Here is a 13,170-nt window from a genome sequence, read left to right as displayed (position 1 = left end):
CATGGAAATACACAGCCCCTAACATATAGTACAGGTTAACAGACTTACCTACTATATTTTGGAATTGAATCTCTATCCAAAACCATTGTGTAAGTTTATTTACCTTGATTTTTACATGGCTGCAACTGTTGGGCCAGATACAAACTGTAAGCCTGTTAGTTATTTTTATTTGTCTGAAATCCAGCGGTAACCGTAACAACAATTTTTCTCATTCATCTATTTTGGCAATTTTATCATGCTTTGAAAATTTCTCATGTAAGAGTGTCTTTGATTAGAGCTTTCTTTCCTAGACTGTGTACATCTGCAAATAGCGTAATAAGAACTCAGATTAGATGGGAACGCTCCTGGCTTAGAAAGGGCAGGGGTAGAAAGACAAAACAGTGAAGAACTGCCCATATAATAGCAACAACAATACTAAATCTGATAGGAAACTTCCTGGAGGTCCTGATGCCTCCTCCCTGCCTGGGACCTACCTTGCTGGACCTGCAGGCCAGGCAATCCTATTATTGCTCTCCACTGTCCCACACATCCTTTTTACAAGGCTTACACGAGCCTGTTTTATTACTTAGGGCTGATGGAGTGGGACAGCATATTGCCTAGGAAGAGTTTCAGGACGTTACTCCAATTTTTCTGCATAGTCTTTCACAGTGTGGATCCCTCTGAAACACTTACTTGATTTACAGCATGTGCTTTATCCCTCCGCTAATGCATAGTGGAAGGAGATCACAGAGAAAACGGCCACCTGTATGACAGTAACTGATGAAGTAACTTCCTGATGAGATTTTCCTAAGTTATTTTAGCGTTAATTACGATAATGGGCAAGAGTCAAAGAAATTTTTCATTCCATTTAACTTACAGAAACAATGCTATTTGGGGAAAAATGAAGATAGATTTATTATCTACTCTCTCAAATTCCTATAAGGTTGAGCTGCAACCATGTAATTTCCTGACACATTTAAAATTGAAGAGTGGAATGTCAGTTCTTAGGACAAAAATGTTTTACTTACGTTGCTGATCACTGCTCTGGGTTTTGCAGAGCTGTTCTAAAGCTTGGCAATATAGTTAAAGCCTACTTGAGTCCCGTCTAGACTGTCAAGATAAACTGCAGTTTATATATGCTTAGGCACTACTATACTGTAAGTCCCTGAAGAAAGCACTATTTACCCAGCAGTCAGGACCTCACTTGGGAATGTCAGCTTGCCAAGCATCAGTTATAAAATATTGTACTTGATCTCACAGTTCCTGTTCAAACTTCCTCTTTTTTTCAAAATATGGTTATGCTCAGACACTAGCTATTTTGCAATTAAGGGAAAAACTGTCATTACAGGCAGAAAAAAAAATGCTATAAGCATTAAATGAGTTTCACATTTTATTCTTGAAAAAAATCTGATATTGAAAACATTGTTGAGTTTTCAACTCAACACACCATTTTTAGCTGCTAGCGAAGAGTTCCTAATCTAGTGCCTGAAAATCAATTTGGCATCTTTTTTGCACATCACCACTGAACATCACTGACATTTCTGAGACAAGAACTAGTTGACAATTCCACACGATTCATGAAACAGCACGAGGTACAGCTCATTTTCCACAAAGGAATAGGCTCTACGTTGCTGCTAGCACTAAATTTTGCTGTTTGTCAGTGAGCTAAACAAATGTAACTGGGAAGAGATCAGGTAAGCGTGAAAGAAGATATATGCAGTAACTTGATGTCATTTTTCTGAGTTGATCCTCCATATAATCCTACTTACATTTATTCTCAGGCTATTCAGGAAGATTAATTTTTCCCACAGTAGAATTATTTTCTAGTAATACTTCTCTCTCTCACTGTGAAATAGCTTTACTGAGAAATAAACAAGTGAGCATGTGTTTGGGAATAGTTCTTATTACAGAAGTGAATTTAGAACTAATTGCTAGAGCTGGCCAAATTCATTAGAAGGATTGTATTTCCTGATGAATTTAACTATTTATTCAGCTCCAGAATGGGTAGAAACCGATATTAGATTTTAATAATTGTAGTGGGTTTAAAATGTTTTTTTAGGCTTTGTCCAATCAGCTGAATTCATACAGAAAAAAACAGCTTTTGGAGTTGTTTGTAGAAATAGCGACACAGGAATCATGTGTTCAACAGTGAAAAGTAACAAATGACAATAGGGAATGATTCAGACAGCTACTTTGCCATTTCAAGAAATGTTTGAAACTCTAATTCCCCCTCATTCCCTACTCTTCTCTATTAGCTCATTAGTCATAAAGAAATTAGTTTATTTACCACCAGAGTTCTCTTTTTAACAAGTGCTGCTGCAGGTAGAACATCAGCATCCCTTTCTCTTACCTTCTTCAGTGTGTAGCTTATAGAGATTTCCCATCTCTTTTCTTGTTTTCCCCTCCAGAAATCAGAGAGATTCCCTCTGCAGCTAAAACACTGCCAGATATTCCTGTTTCTGGATCTCTGATTCTAGAAGACAGATTTTTCTTCTAGAAAAGCTTCCTCTTCTAGAACTAGTTTTTCCTGCTTTTTTAGCAACAAGAGCTCAGTTGTGAACAGCAGTAGATAGCAACATCACCTCCACTTTGCTGCTGCCAGGAGAACAGCTACTTCAGTTGCTAGTCCTTTTCTAAGGCAGGCAGGCTGGAATTGGGCATCTCTTCCTCAACTCTTTCCCCACCACCACCACACTTGGCTACAATGTGACACCCACTGAAACTACATTGAGGTGAGGGACAATCAGGGACAAAACGGTGATTCTGGCTCTGTGATACAGGTCGTTATGAAGGCAGAGTTAAAGTTGTGCAGAGGATGGAAGTTCTTTTTCCAGGAGCATTTAAGAAATCTCAGAATGTTCCTTCACCCTGAACTACAACAATATCTTCTTATGATATTCCATTATACACTACATCTTTGAAACAGTGGTGATTTCAAAGAAAACACAGAAACTTATATTCAGAAACTATTTAAATACCACATGGTAACTTTTTCTTGTTTTCTTTCAAAGCTTTCCTCTGCCTAGGGATTGAAATGGTAGACACACACACACAGAGGAAATTTCTGTATTTAATTTTAGATTAAATTTTGACTTTCAATTTTAGCATGTTACTTCCAGAAATTCATCTCTGTCAGCACAACGCCATATAAGGAGTATTTGGATTACTCAATTTACACGAATAAAATGGCTTCTTATCAAAGCCATCTCAGTCAAATAGCAGAGAAACCCAAGAGCAACAGGACACAAGCCTGGTTAGCTGCACACATCAGGAATTTCCGTGACATTTGATTCATTTTCTAGCAAGCTAACCACAGCCCTGGAATTTCCACTTGCTCCTGCCTTCTTGAATACTTTCATATTTCTCCTGGCCATTTCTCTTCATGTTTCAGGGTTAAGAGCTATAAACTGATCTTCAACACAGTGCAACTCTTCTGTGAAAGGTCACAGGAGGAGTTTGTTTTATTAATCACATAATTTTAGGAGGTGAGAATTGGAAGATGATAAACTGGATAGCTAGAACGATGTGGCAAAGAATGGAATAAACTCTGTTTGAGATGCAAAGAGACGAGATGGTGGTAAGAAACAGCATAAAGGATGTTTATATAAGATAACAGGATCAGTCTCACATCCACAAACAACACAAGCAAGCAAATAATCGTAATGTAAAACAGTCAGCAGCCCTTTCCATGGTGGAGTACTTCTAAATTTAGAGATGCTAGTAGGGTTACCAGACTTTGCCTGAAACTCAGGCATTTTGACTTTTCCGGCTCAGGCATCTTATTCGGATTTGAGTAAGTAGAAATAGCTTTTAGTTTATTAATGAAAAAGTGTGCAACAGTATTTACAAAATGCAAGTTGATAAGAAAAGTTCCAGAACCAGCCTTGCCTGAAACATAGCTTAAAATACATGGGACTGCCAAATGTGAATTTGAAATTGCTTTGATAGGTTAAGAGCAATACAGTTTAGAGCCCCTTAAAGCCATATCCTGCCCCTGAAATGTGTCCTGGATTATCCTTTCAAACTATTAGAATGGAAACTGGGGACAGCCACCAAAGAAAGCCTCAAACTGTTATTTTGGAGCTAATGCAGACTGACCCAGGATTGGGGAAAAAATAAGCAGTGTTCAAAGGCACCTTACATTTTGCCTGCATCATCATAATTTCTGGTGTAGTTAAAGACCTAATGCAGAACAGCAACTTCTTCAAAGAACATTATATTTTAAATTACTTTTTATGATCTTTTAATGAAAGCCATGAATAAAGCACCATTTTTTTCTTAATTTTACATTTTTTTTTTAACTGCCCTGGGTTTTTTTTGTATTTAGAATGTAGGTACTGCCAGCACTTTAAGTAAAGGAAGTATTTACTTATTACCTAAGTAATTAGTATTTACTAATTACCTAAGTACCTACTTATTACCAGGAAGTACATGCAGACAAATTAGAAAGCAGTTTTATGAAAGACATCAATAACATAAGGAAGCTGAACCAAATAACTTAAAGGGAAGGGTGAACTACCAACCTATGCATATTTTGACTAAATAAATGACCCGGAAGGCTGTGATAATTGTCTCCAAGTATGTGGAGGCTGTGAACATCATGAAGAAAGGGAATAACTAAGAAAAAATATCTTTAAAGACTGAAGAACAGGGAAAGCATCTTAGGCATGAGCACGATTAAGGTATGAAATAATAATCACAGGGAAGTAGCGAGAGCTTAACATTAGATAAAGCACTGTAGAGACTGTTATAGGGAACGGTTCCGCAATGGCAGGATATAGACTAGATGAGTTAAGGTTTTCCTCACTCTCATTTCTATTATTTCACTATATTAATGTCAATAGCAGTGCAACAGCAAATTCGACAGAACATTACCCAAGTGTAATTCTGCAACCTTCTTTTTTCTTTTACAAATAAAACAGTAAATTTATCTGCTTTACCTCCTAACCTGTGACACTTTTTCAATAGGATATTATTCGTACTTGAAAATTCTAGCAGTTTGGTAGTTTTGGTAAACAAACTCATTGAATTAATTTCAAATATGCTCATTATGACATGGAAAAGAAACAAAAATAATTAAAGACTACTTTCATTCAGAAACTGTAAATATATCAAAACTATTGCTTTGAAAAGACAATGATGGTACTGGCAAGAATAGTAGGCACCTCAGAAGGAAATACTGCCTAATGCAAGTATTTCAGAAATCAGAGATGAGGAAATACAGGGAAAAGGTACCTTCTTAATGGTTTCCAACATGGATCGTCCTCCTTGCCAGGGTTTAGAGTTCTTCCTGATGCAGGTGAGGCTGGCCATGCTGTGCCACTTCCTGTCCTCCAGCTTCTTATGAAAGGCATTCGCCAACAGGAGGACAGTGTCGTATATATACAGGTTTGAAATCTGCAAAGACATTAAAAAGGGATTATTAGTATTATTATTTGTGGTCTCCTGCCAGCAGCCAGAATTTATCATTTGTTTTGCCTCACCCATAATCCTCTGGTAATTAAACGACTTATTTGGTATTAAGAAGAAACTGTAAGAGTCAAGAAGTCCTATCTTTGGCTCTGGTAGAAACTGCAGCTAGGGGCTGTCACACTACAAGTGATTTGCAGCAACAAACTACGCTACTACACTACAAAGCACTACTACATGTGAAGTACAGGCAACCCAATCACTGGCACAGCTCCACTTGCAGGATTTAAAGCCCTACTCGTGAACGTAAACAGACTTTCTTTTACGTTTAACCAGTTGCCTGCAACTTTCGATTTTCCAGTCACAAGATATTTGGACACCATCAAATTCTCTTCAAGACTGTTTTGTTCTTTTGAAAAACAGAAACTCTGAAAAGGCAAATAAATCATTTCAGCGTCGTTTTTTGTTCCTGATTTTTGCAGTCACTTCTGATTGAGGCAATTTCTGGAATGAAATATGATCCGATGAAATCTTTCTCAGCGTGCAGTTGCATGTCGATTCTGCAATTGATAGTGTTTCCTGTCAGAGTATTTGGCAATGGCTGTTAATTCCTTGCAGGATGAAACTCTTACTGAGCAAATGTGTATATGTTTCATTGTGAGCATAGTTACACACATACAGTGCGAGGAAGTTCCAGTTTGGCATCAAACAGAGAACAGTTGAACTCAAGAAAAGAAATCACTTGTGTGCCAGTTCCACTTACCATGTACTATTTCTATGTATGTACTTCTAAATGCACACAGTGCAAAGTCAGATGTGAAAGATACAATTCAACGTAACAGAACAGAAGCTCAGAATTCATGAACACTTCTGAAACAAGTAATTTACAATATAGCTTTATTTCAGTCATTTCTGTCCTCAAATGGCAGGAACATTTAAGTTACTAACACTATCATAAAGAGAAACCTCAGCTCTCCTGAACAGAGGTTCTCAGGAAGAGAAATGATGTTCAGAAATGAGAAGGACCTTTGGGAATACTATTTTTCGATAACTTAGTGGTCATTTGAAGCCATGGGGCCTGAAGTTATTGAGGGAAACTCAGTTTAACAGCTGCACTATGAAGGGGGCTGTAGACCATTCCTAGTGCTCGAAGACAAATTAGCCAGCAGCAATTTGCTAACTGAGGCAAGGTTGCTGTTTTTTTTCCTCCATCAGTAACAGACAAGCCAAAAGACATTTCCCAGATTTGTGGAATATGTTGACTGCTCTGTGTAAGGGTTTCTCCATACAGATGGTCTGCACAAAACCATAAAAGAAGGAGGAAGCTTAAAATAGCAAAGTATGCCAACTTTGTGGAGAATGCCCCTATTCTACCTCTTAAAAGTATCCAAAGACTGGGAAAGTCCTGCAGCTATTGGGAGGGGGTGTATGCCAAGGAAGCACAATAATGCCGAAGATCTGAGACACTGATTGGCAAATCCACATATCACCTTAAAAAAAAGGAAAAAAAAAGGAAGAAAAAAAAAAAGAATACCCTCTGTTCCTGCCTAATTATTCCTTTCCATATAACCTATTTTTTTATGTTTTTATTTTCTTATGTAAATTCCATCTTTATGCTGGCTTTGCCTGCGTCATCCGCAATCTGCTCTGTACAGTTCTCACAGGAACGTTTTGTGACAGACTCCTTCCCTGCCTAGCATCCAGGAAAGAGGTCGTCTTTCTCCTTACCCGGCCAGAATTTCCTGGGGCATTTTGCCTTCCACATTTTATCGAAGGAGATCTAATGGTCTGCTGCTTTCCCTCCCGATAAACTCCTGGGATCCTCTATTGCCTTTACAACTCTACATCATTAGTACCACAAACGCACAGAATTTCTGATCCGTATTTTTTAAATGACAATGATCCTTCTCTCCCTCTTTCTGGAAAATGCTTCTTTATTCTTACTCGAGCTTCTCCCTTGACTCCAGTGGCTGTGAATATTTCCATTTCAGTATTCACCCAGGAACTAATTTACTTTCCACAGATGCACAGGCCAGGCATCACTATGCATAACAGGATTAAAAGCATGGATTGAGGATCTTGGTTCAGATTAATCAAGCACTTTTAAAATAACTTGGATGATTTGTCTGTGTATTGTAAACCTACAAAGAATTCAAAGCATTTCAGCTAAAACCATATTTCCTCCAAAAAGTTGGCACCACAGGGACATTTGTTTCAGGGGGAAAGAAGGAATTATTTCTATGCTGTAAGGCAAGTTTATCTTACATAAGCCTTCGGCAAAGGAAAAAAAAAAAAAAAACAACCCTCTAGAGAGCAGAGACAATAAGGTCACTAATGAGATTAAATTGGTACATGAAGGGCTACAGATGCCAAGTCATCACTTCCCAAAAAAAATGACACTGCTTTCAAGGTAGCTTCCATAACCCAATATCATGGGAATAGAAGACTGTTATCACAGTTCATGAGGAAGGATGCACTCACTAATCTAAGAGTAATATAGCTGGGCCTTCATCAAGTACTAACAGGGCTCAGGAGTACAGAGTTCAGCAATTATTAAGCATTGTTATTCCTTCACTAATAGTTCAGCTTAACATTTACAGCAATCAATCACTGATAATGCAATGATAAAGACACTATGATTAATTTCTGCTTCTCAAAATCACCTTTCCCTGTCACTACCAGAAGTATATACTTCATTAGTAACTGTCCCGATGCACAGAGTGGGGCTGTAATTTAAAGTCACTTTACACTTTAATTCATTCCCCACATAAATGTACTGGGACATTTAACGCATTGCCTGGTATCCATTACTGATCCTTATTTATTCCAAGTCTCTTAGACTAATGGCTGGACACTTGCATTACCAAGCAGTATCTAACTGTATAACTTCTCGTTGATGTAATTCAAAATTCAGAAGTGATTTTTTGTTCCAGTGTGTAGAAGAAAGGTATTTAGCAATCAGATTAAATAGGAGTGATTAATCTGGATTAACGGTGTTTCTTTTATGCATACCTAGACTACTGCACATAGTTTTTAGACAAAAGGGTTACGGTACTAAATACTTTCGTGAATCCAGTTTTTAACTTACTTCCTCCAAAACGATACAAATTTATAGAAGTTGTTGTTTCAACTAGGACAATCCCAGAGACACAATGAGAGATCTTCACCAAAATATTTTCAGTGTTTTAATTAAGATGCTGAAAAAAATTTAATTATTCACACGGACTTTAGGGGGAGTAAGTCAGAAAAAAATAAATCAAGAAATCCACCCTTATAATTTGCAGAGAATATTTCTGATTAGTCACACTTCAATGGCACAAAAAAAAGCATTAGAAATTTCAATTTATAAACTGTTTCAACTCCCCACTGGAATAGAAGTTAATTTATAATATTGTTGGGGAGAACAAAGAAACAGCGAACAAACCCCACAGCTACTCGAAGGTCTGTGCATCGTATGAAGACACCAGGGAAACTGTGTCAGAGTTTTTCTTCCTTTAATTTTTTAGTATTGTCCCACTCAGTTACTAATGAAGTGCAGCCATCTCACGGAAAGCATGGAAAAAGCAACTCAACTGTGCAGAACAGTTAAACCAGTCAAGCTTCCATTATTCCTTTGAACCAAAACGTTATGAAAGCTTTCAATAGGAATATTACAGCTCTCCAAGCTATAGGTTGATCGAGAAGGACAGATTAAGGTATATGGTCCAATCTAACATGTTAAATGGAATTTGCCAATTTGCAGAGAATAAACGTTGATTTCTAGAACTTTTCTTTTCTAGAGTCAGTTCACTGTTGAAGTGAAAATGAAATGATAGTGAAGTTGAAGAGAAAATAAATCAAAACATGAAGCCTCCCATCGATACACGATTCTTGGTTTTTGCCTTGCTCTAGTTAGTAACTTTGTTCATGAAAACTGTTCTTTGCAATCTCTAGTGGCTGCACGTAATTACACCCCCAGCTTTTACGCATTATCCATAGACTACTGAAGTTCCCCCTAGGACCATGCTGCCATAACAGAATGGCGCAACCTAAAGATTTTTCAGAGTTCCTAAATAGCCTCTAGAGATATCCTATGCATCTACTGACCTTACAGAGCCCTGTTTATTTTAAGAACTCTAATAGGATCACTGTGCAGTGTGCTATGGCCAAAGTTTTTCACGTCATCAGTAGTTGCTTACTGGCTGCTTTGTGAACAATTAGTGAGGCAAAGGCTTTTACAGCTAACTTGAAACAGGGCAAGACGAACCACACTTTTCCTCCTTTTCCCCTTACATGTTTTCATTCTAAGCAAGGACACTCTTCAACACCTCCCTATTTCTCTCCCGTTGTTTTCTTTCACTCCTTTCCTTCAGCATCACAAGACGACTGCTCTCTTTGCTGCTAAGTCAGATATGCTCCTCCTGCACCGCTGCTGATGCAGTCGCCTTTCCACAATTTCATAAATGACCACGCAAAAAAACCCAAAGTAAAATTGACATCTTAAGCCAATTTCACACTCCTGATTTGCCATAGGTTTGTCATGACGAAGCCTAACCAGATATACAAGAGAGATAGAGGACTTGCTCTTGGAAAAACTATGTGAAGTCAGGAGGACAGTGACCATGATCCTGTTGCTGATTTCAGGTGGTAGGAATGCTCTTGTAGTTTAATTGTGACTTGTAATTAACAACCCTGAAAATAAGGCCTCTTTGGAACATAAGCATAGATTTAGGTGCGTACACCAAGACACTTGAAACAGATGATGTGGGTGCTCCCCAGGAAGGCTTTCCTATTGACAACACATTTGAGGCTTAGAGAAGCACAGCAACTCAGGAGACATTGGCTATGGGGAAGAAATTCTTCTCGGCGAGATGACAAAAAGTAAAACTTAGCAGGGCAACAAAACAACTACCCCACTGCCTGGAGATCAGGTGGCTTTTGTGGACTTTTTTCTCAATTGCTGTGGAGCAGGCGAGTTGTTCTTGTCCATCAGTCACACCCGCCCCCTGCCCAAGTATTTTCTTGTCATGCCATGAGCCATTAAACTACATGTCAGAGAGGACATGAAAAATAAACATTAAATTACACTAAGGCCCTGGGGAAAAACCTTGAACTTATCTAGAAAGACAGTTCCCAGGTGGGAATAGACTGGTATATGAACTACCTCCATGCTTTGGGAGAAAGGGTCCTTCGGATCACACAGTGATGAAGATATTCTGTGGTTGCCACGGAAACAGCGCTGACTTATGTTTTGGGGGACTGGAAACGTCTGTCGAATAATTGTTAACCTTCCAATTGACCTTCTCACCAGCTCCTGAACATCCACATCATTTATTTCCTGGAAGATAAGGCAAGGGAGAGAATATGCATAGAAGTTAAAATATAGAAATGTTACCACCAGATTATAAACAAAAAATAAATTGAGAGGACTAAGAGGCGTGTGATTGCTACATGGCTATTGTCAAGCTCTGCCATAGCCTCAAAAAGAACGTATGTATGCTCATTAAAACACCTGACATACCACCCTTACAGTAATTGCAAAAGTTTAAAATGTACTGTGCCCAAACCTCACAATCTTTGTAGATATAACTGGGCTTAGTTGTTTCATTTTAGGTTTTCTCTCCCTCTCCTTTTACCTTTGATCTTTTATTTAAAAGTGTTTCACAGCATCCTTGGCAGATAATGTGTAAATCAGTAGGAAGTCATAGCATGATGTATTTCTAAGTGTAGCATTACTTAGGAGCTGTGAAGGTACAGACAATTATTCAGGCCTTAAGTGTTCATTTCCTGGAAACAGAATATAAAGAACCTATAAACAATGTGCAAGTTAGAAAACATAATTTACCAAAAGGGCAAAGAAAATACATTAGAGCATTCTAGGTGTGTACATGCTTGTTTATAGCAAAACCTAATTTAAAACCAACTTTTTACTCCATAGGGTACCTATTAAGGCTTACAGCTGAACACTCAGCTCTACAGAAGAAAAAAAATAACTAAGTAAATACATCAATATGTGAAATATTAAGCTTAAAATATTAACTTTAAGGCAGGTTAGGGAAACCAGAAAAACAGTTCTTTACATAGGATAAATTCCTGCATTTTGGCAACATGGAGTTTTACACCATTGAACGATGAGGCCCTTGGGGAACACAGAACAAGAGGAGCGTGGGCTCATAAGCAACAGCAACTGACTCCAACCTTCACGTAAGAATTTGAACTTAAGTTAAATACAGGTTTCTTCTGACGACTCAAACAGGGTCAGCTGGTAGCTTTCAAGGCAATTCTGTGTCTGTATTTTTCTGTAAAGCAGAAGAAATAATCTACAAAACTGCTCAATCTTTTTAACTAGAATCTATTTTTCATCATACTGAACTGTTCGTCCATAATCTGTCTTAATTACAGAGGCTGATGCCCCAAAACTTTCTAGACATTTAAATTTGTGGATGCCCCCCCAGTAAGGGAGGTGCTTGAGGAGCTCCTATTAGCAGCCTGCATTTATCACACCCTTGCATACAGCCACAGTGTATTGACTATTTCAGATTCTCATTGGTATATTTATAACTTTTCATTTTTTTAAGGATACAGCACATCTGCAGTGTTATACCTGTAACTAAGCGCCATAATCTTTTTTTTGCGTCTAGCTTCCTGATCTATACCCATAATCAAGAACTTAGGAGACACCAGGAGATAGATTTGAATTCAAATTAGAGAATCTTTCTTGTGAAAAGGAAACCAACCTTTTTGAAAAAGCAGCTCTTTAAACGTTAAGACAACTATCCCAGTAATTTTGGCTTTTTTTGTTTTTTGGAGCTTCAGTTAAAATTCTTTAAATTAATTATTTTGAAGCAACTTCTTCAGACATACTGGCATTTGTTCATTTCCTTTAAAGCTTGGAAGAAAAATACATGAGATGTAAATTTTAACTTCTACTCTCTTGACTACAGTAAAAGTATTTTATTCTTCTTCACAGATCGTCATAGTTTTTGAATTCATCTGTTATTAATGTTCTTTATGAAATATAGATTTTTCTGAAAACAAAAATAACACATGGCATCAGCTGTGTCCAGTGTAATATCTTGCATTTCTGGTCGATTAATCCTTAATGTACCATAGATAATAGTTTTTCTCAGCTTAAGATGCCGTCTTTTCATTTAGACTGTATCATTTCACTAGCTGCAAGGTAAAAAAAAAAAAAAATGCTCTTTTAGCAAAATGCATGTATTTTTTTTTATAATACTTTCAAAATAATCGGAAAGGAGAGCTCAAGAAACTTATCTTGATTTTAAACTATATCCTTTCTCAGAGAATTTAAAAAAAAGTTTGCCTGGTTTCATTACACACCGTGCCCAAACTGTAACAGCAAGACTATTAGACTCATTCTAATAATGTAAAAGCTGATACCTGCGTGGCCACGTTATATTGCTAAATAATACTTTAAAAGATATTTTTTACTTTCAGCTGCTCAAACATTTATCTTTTCTGCCTCAAAAGTGTATTTATTTTTTCTGTATTTAGAATTTTTTGGTGCATTTTAATTAGAGTGTTCTCATTTTAACCTTTCGGTTACTACCTCGTATTTTTATACATCCCCTGGGAACTAATAACAGAATCCACACACCAAAGAGATTTTTGTATGGTTGCCAAGGAGGTATATACATCAATGGATTAATGACAGCTATTATTTTAAATGCTGTGAATTCTACCGATTATACCACAAATTCAGATTTTAGGTTAACAACAAAGCAATGCCATGCAAACCCAAATTCAACTTTAGTCATTTATATATTTCTTCATCATTTTTTT

General features: G+C 37.4%; 1 protein-coding gene across 6 annotated transcripts in view; it reads right to left on the bottom strand.

The window, feature by feature from the left end:
• GRID2 (glutamate ionotropic receptor delta type subunit 2) overlaps positions 1 to 13,170 on the bottom strand; it is a 755,994-nt gene that overhangs the window by 224,667 nt on the left and 518,157 nt on the right. For all 6 annotated transcript variants that reach the window (XR_012995185.1, XR_012995186.1, XM_076336770.1 and 3 more), the window contains 2 exons: positions 10,532 to 10,705; positions 5,215 to 5,376 (listed from right to left, as the gene is read on the bottom strand). Coding sequence is in view for 4 of the 6 variants with exons in the window: in XM_076336770.1 (XP_076192885.1) it covers positions 5,215 to 5,376; positions 10,532 to 10,705 (336 nt within the window). In the remaining 2 variants the exon portion in view is untranslated. The remainder of the gene's footprint in view (positions 1 to 5,214; positions 5,377 to 10,531; positions 10,706 to 13,170) is intronic.

This window comes from Aptenodytes patagonicus, chromosome 4 (assembly GCF_965638725.1).
Source record: "Aptenodytes patagonicus chromosome 4, bAptPat1.pri.cur, whole genome shotgun sequence".
Classification (NCBI taxonomy): Eukaryota; Metazoa; Chordata; class Aves; order Sphenisciformes; family Spheniscidae; genus Aptenodytes; species Aptenodytes patagonicus.
Note: the sequence above shows the minus strand (reverse complement) of the source record. Positions and strands in the feature narration are given on the sequence as shown.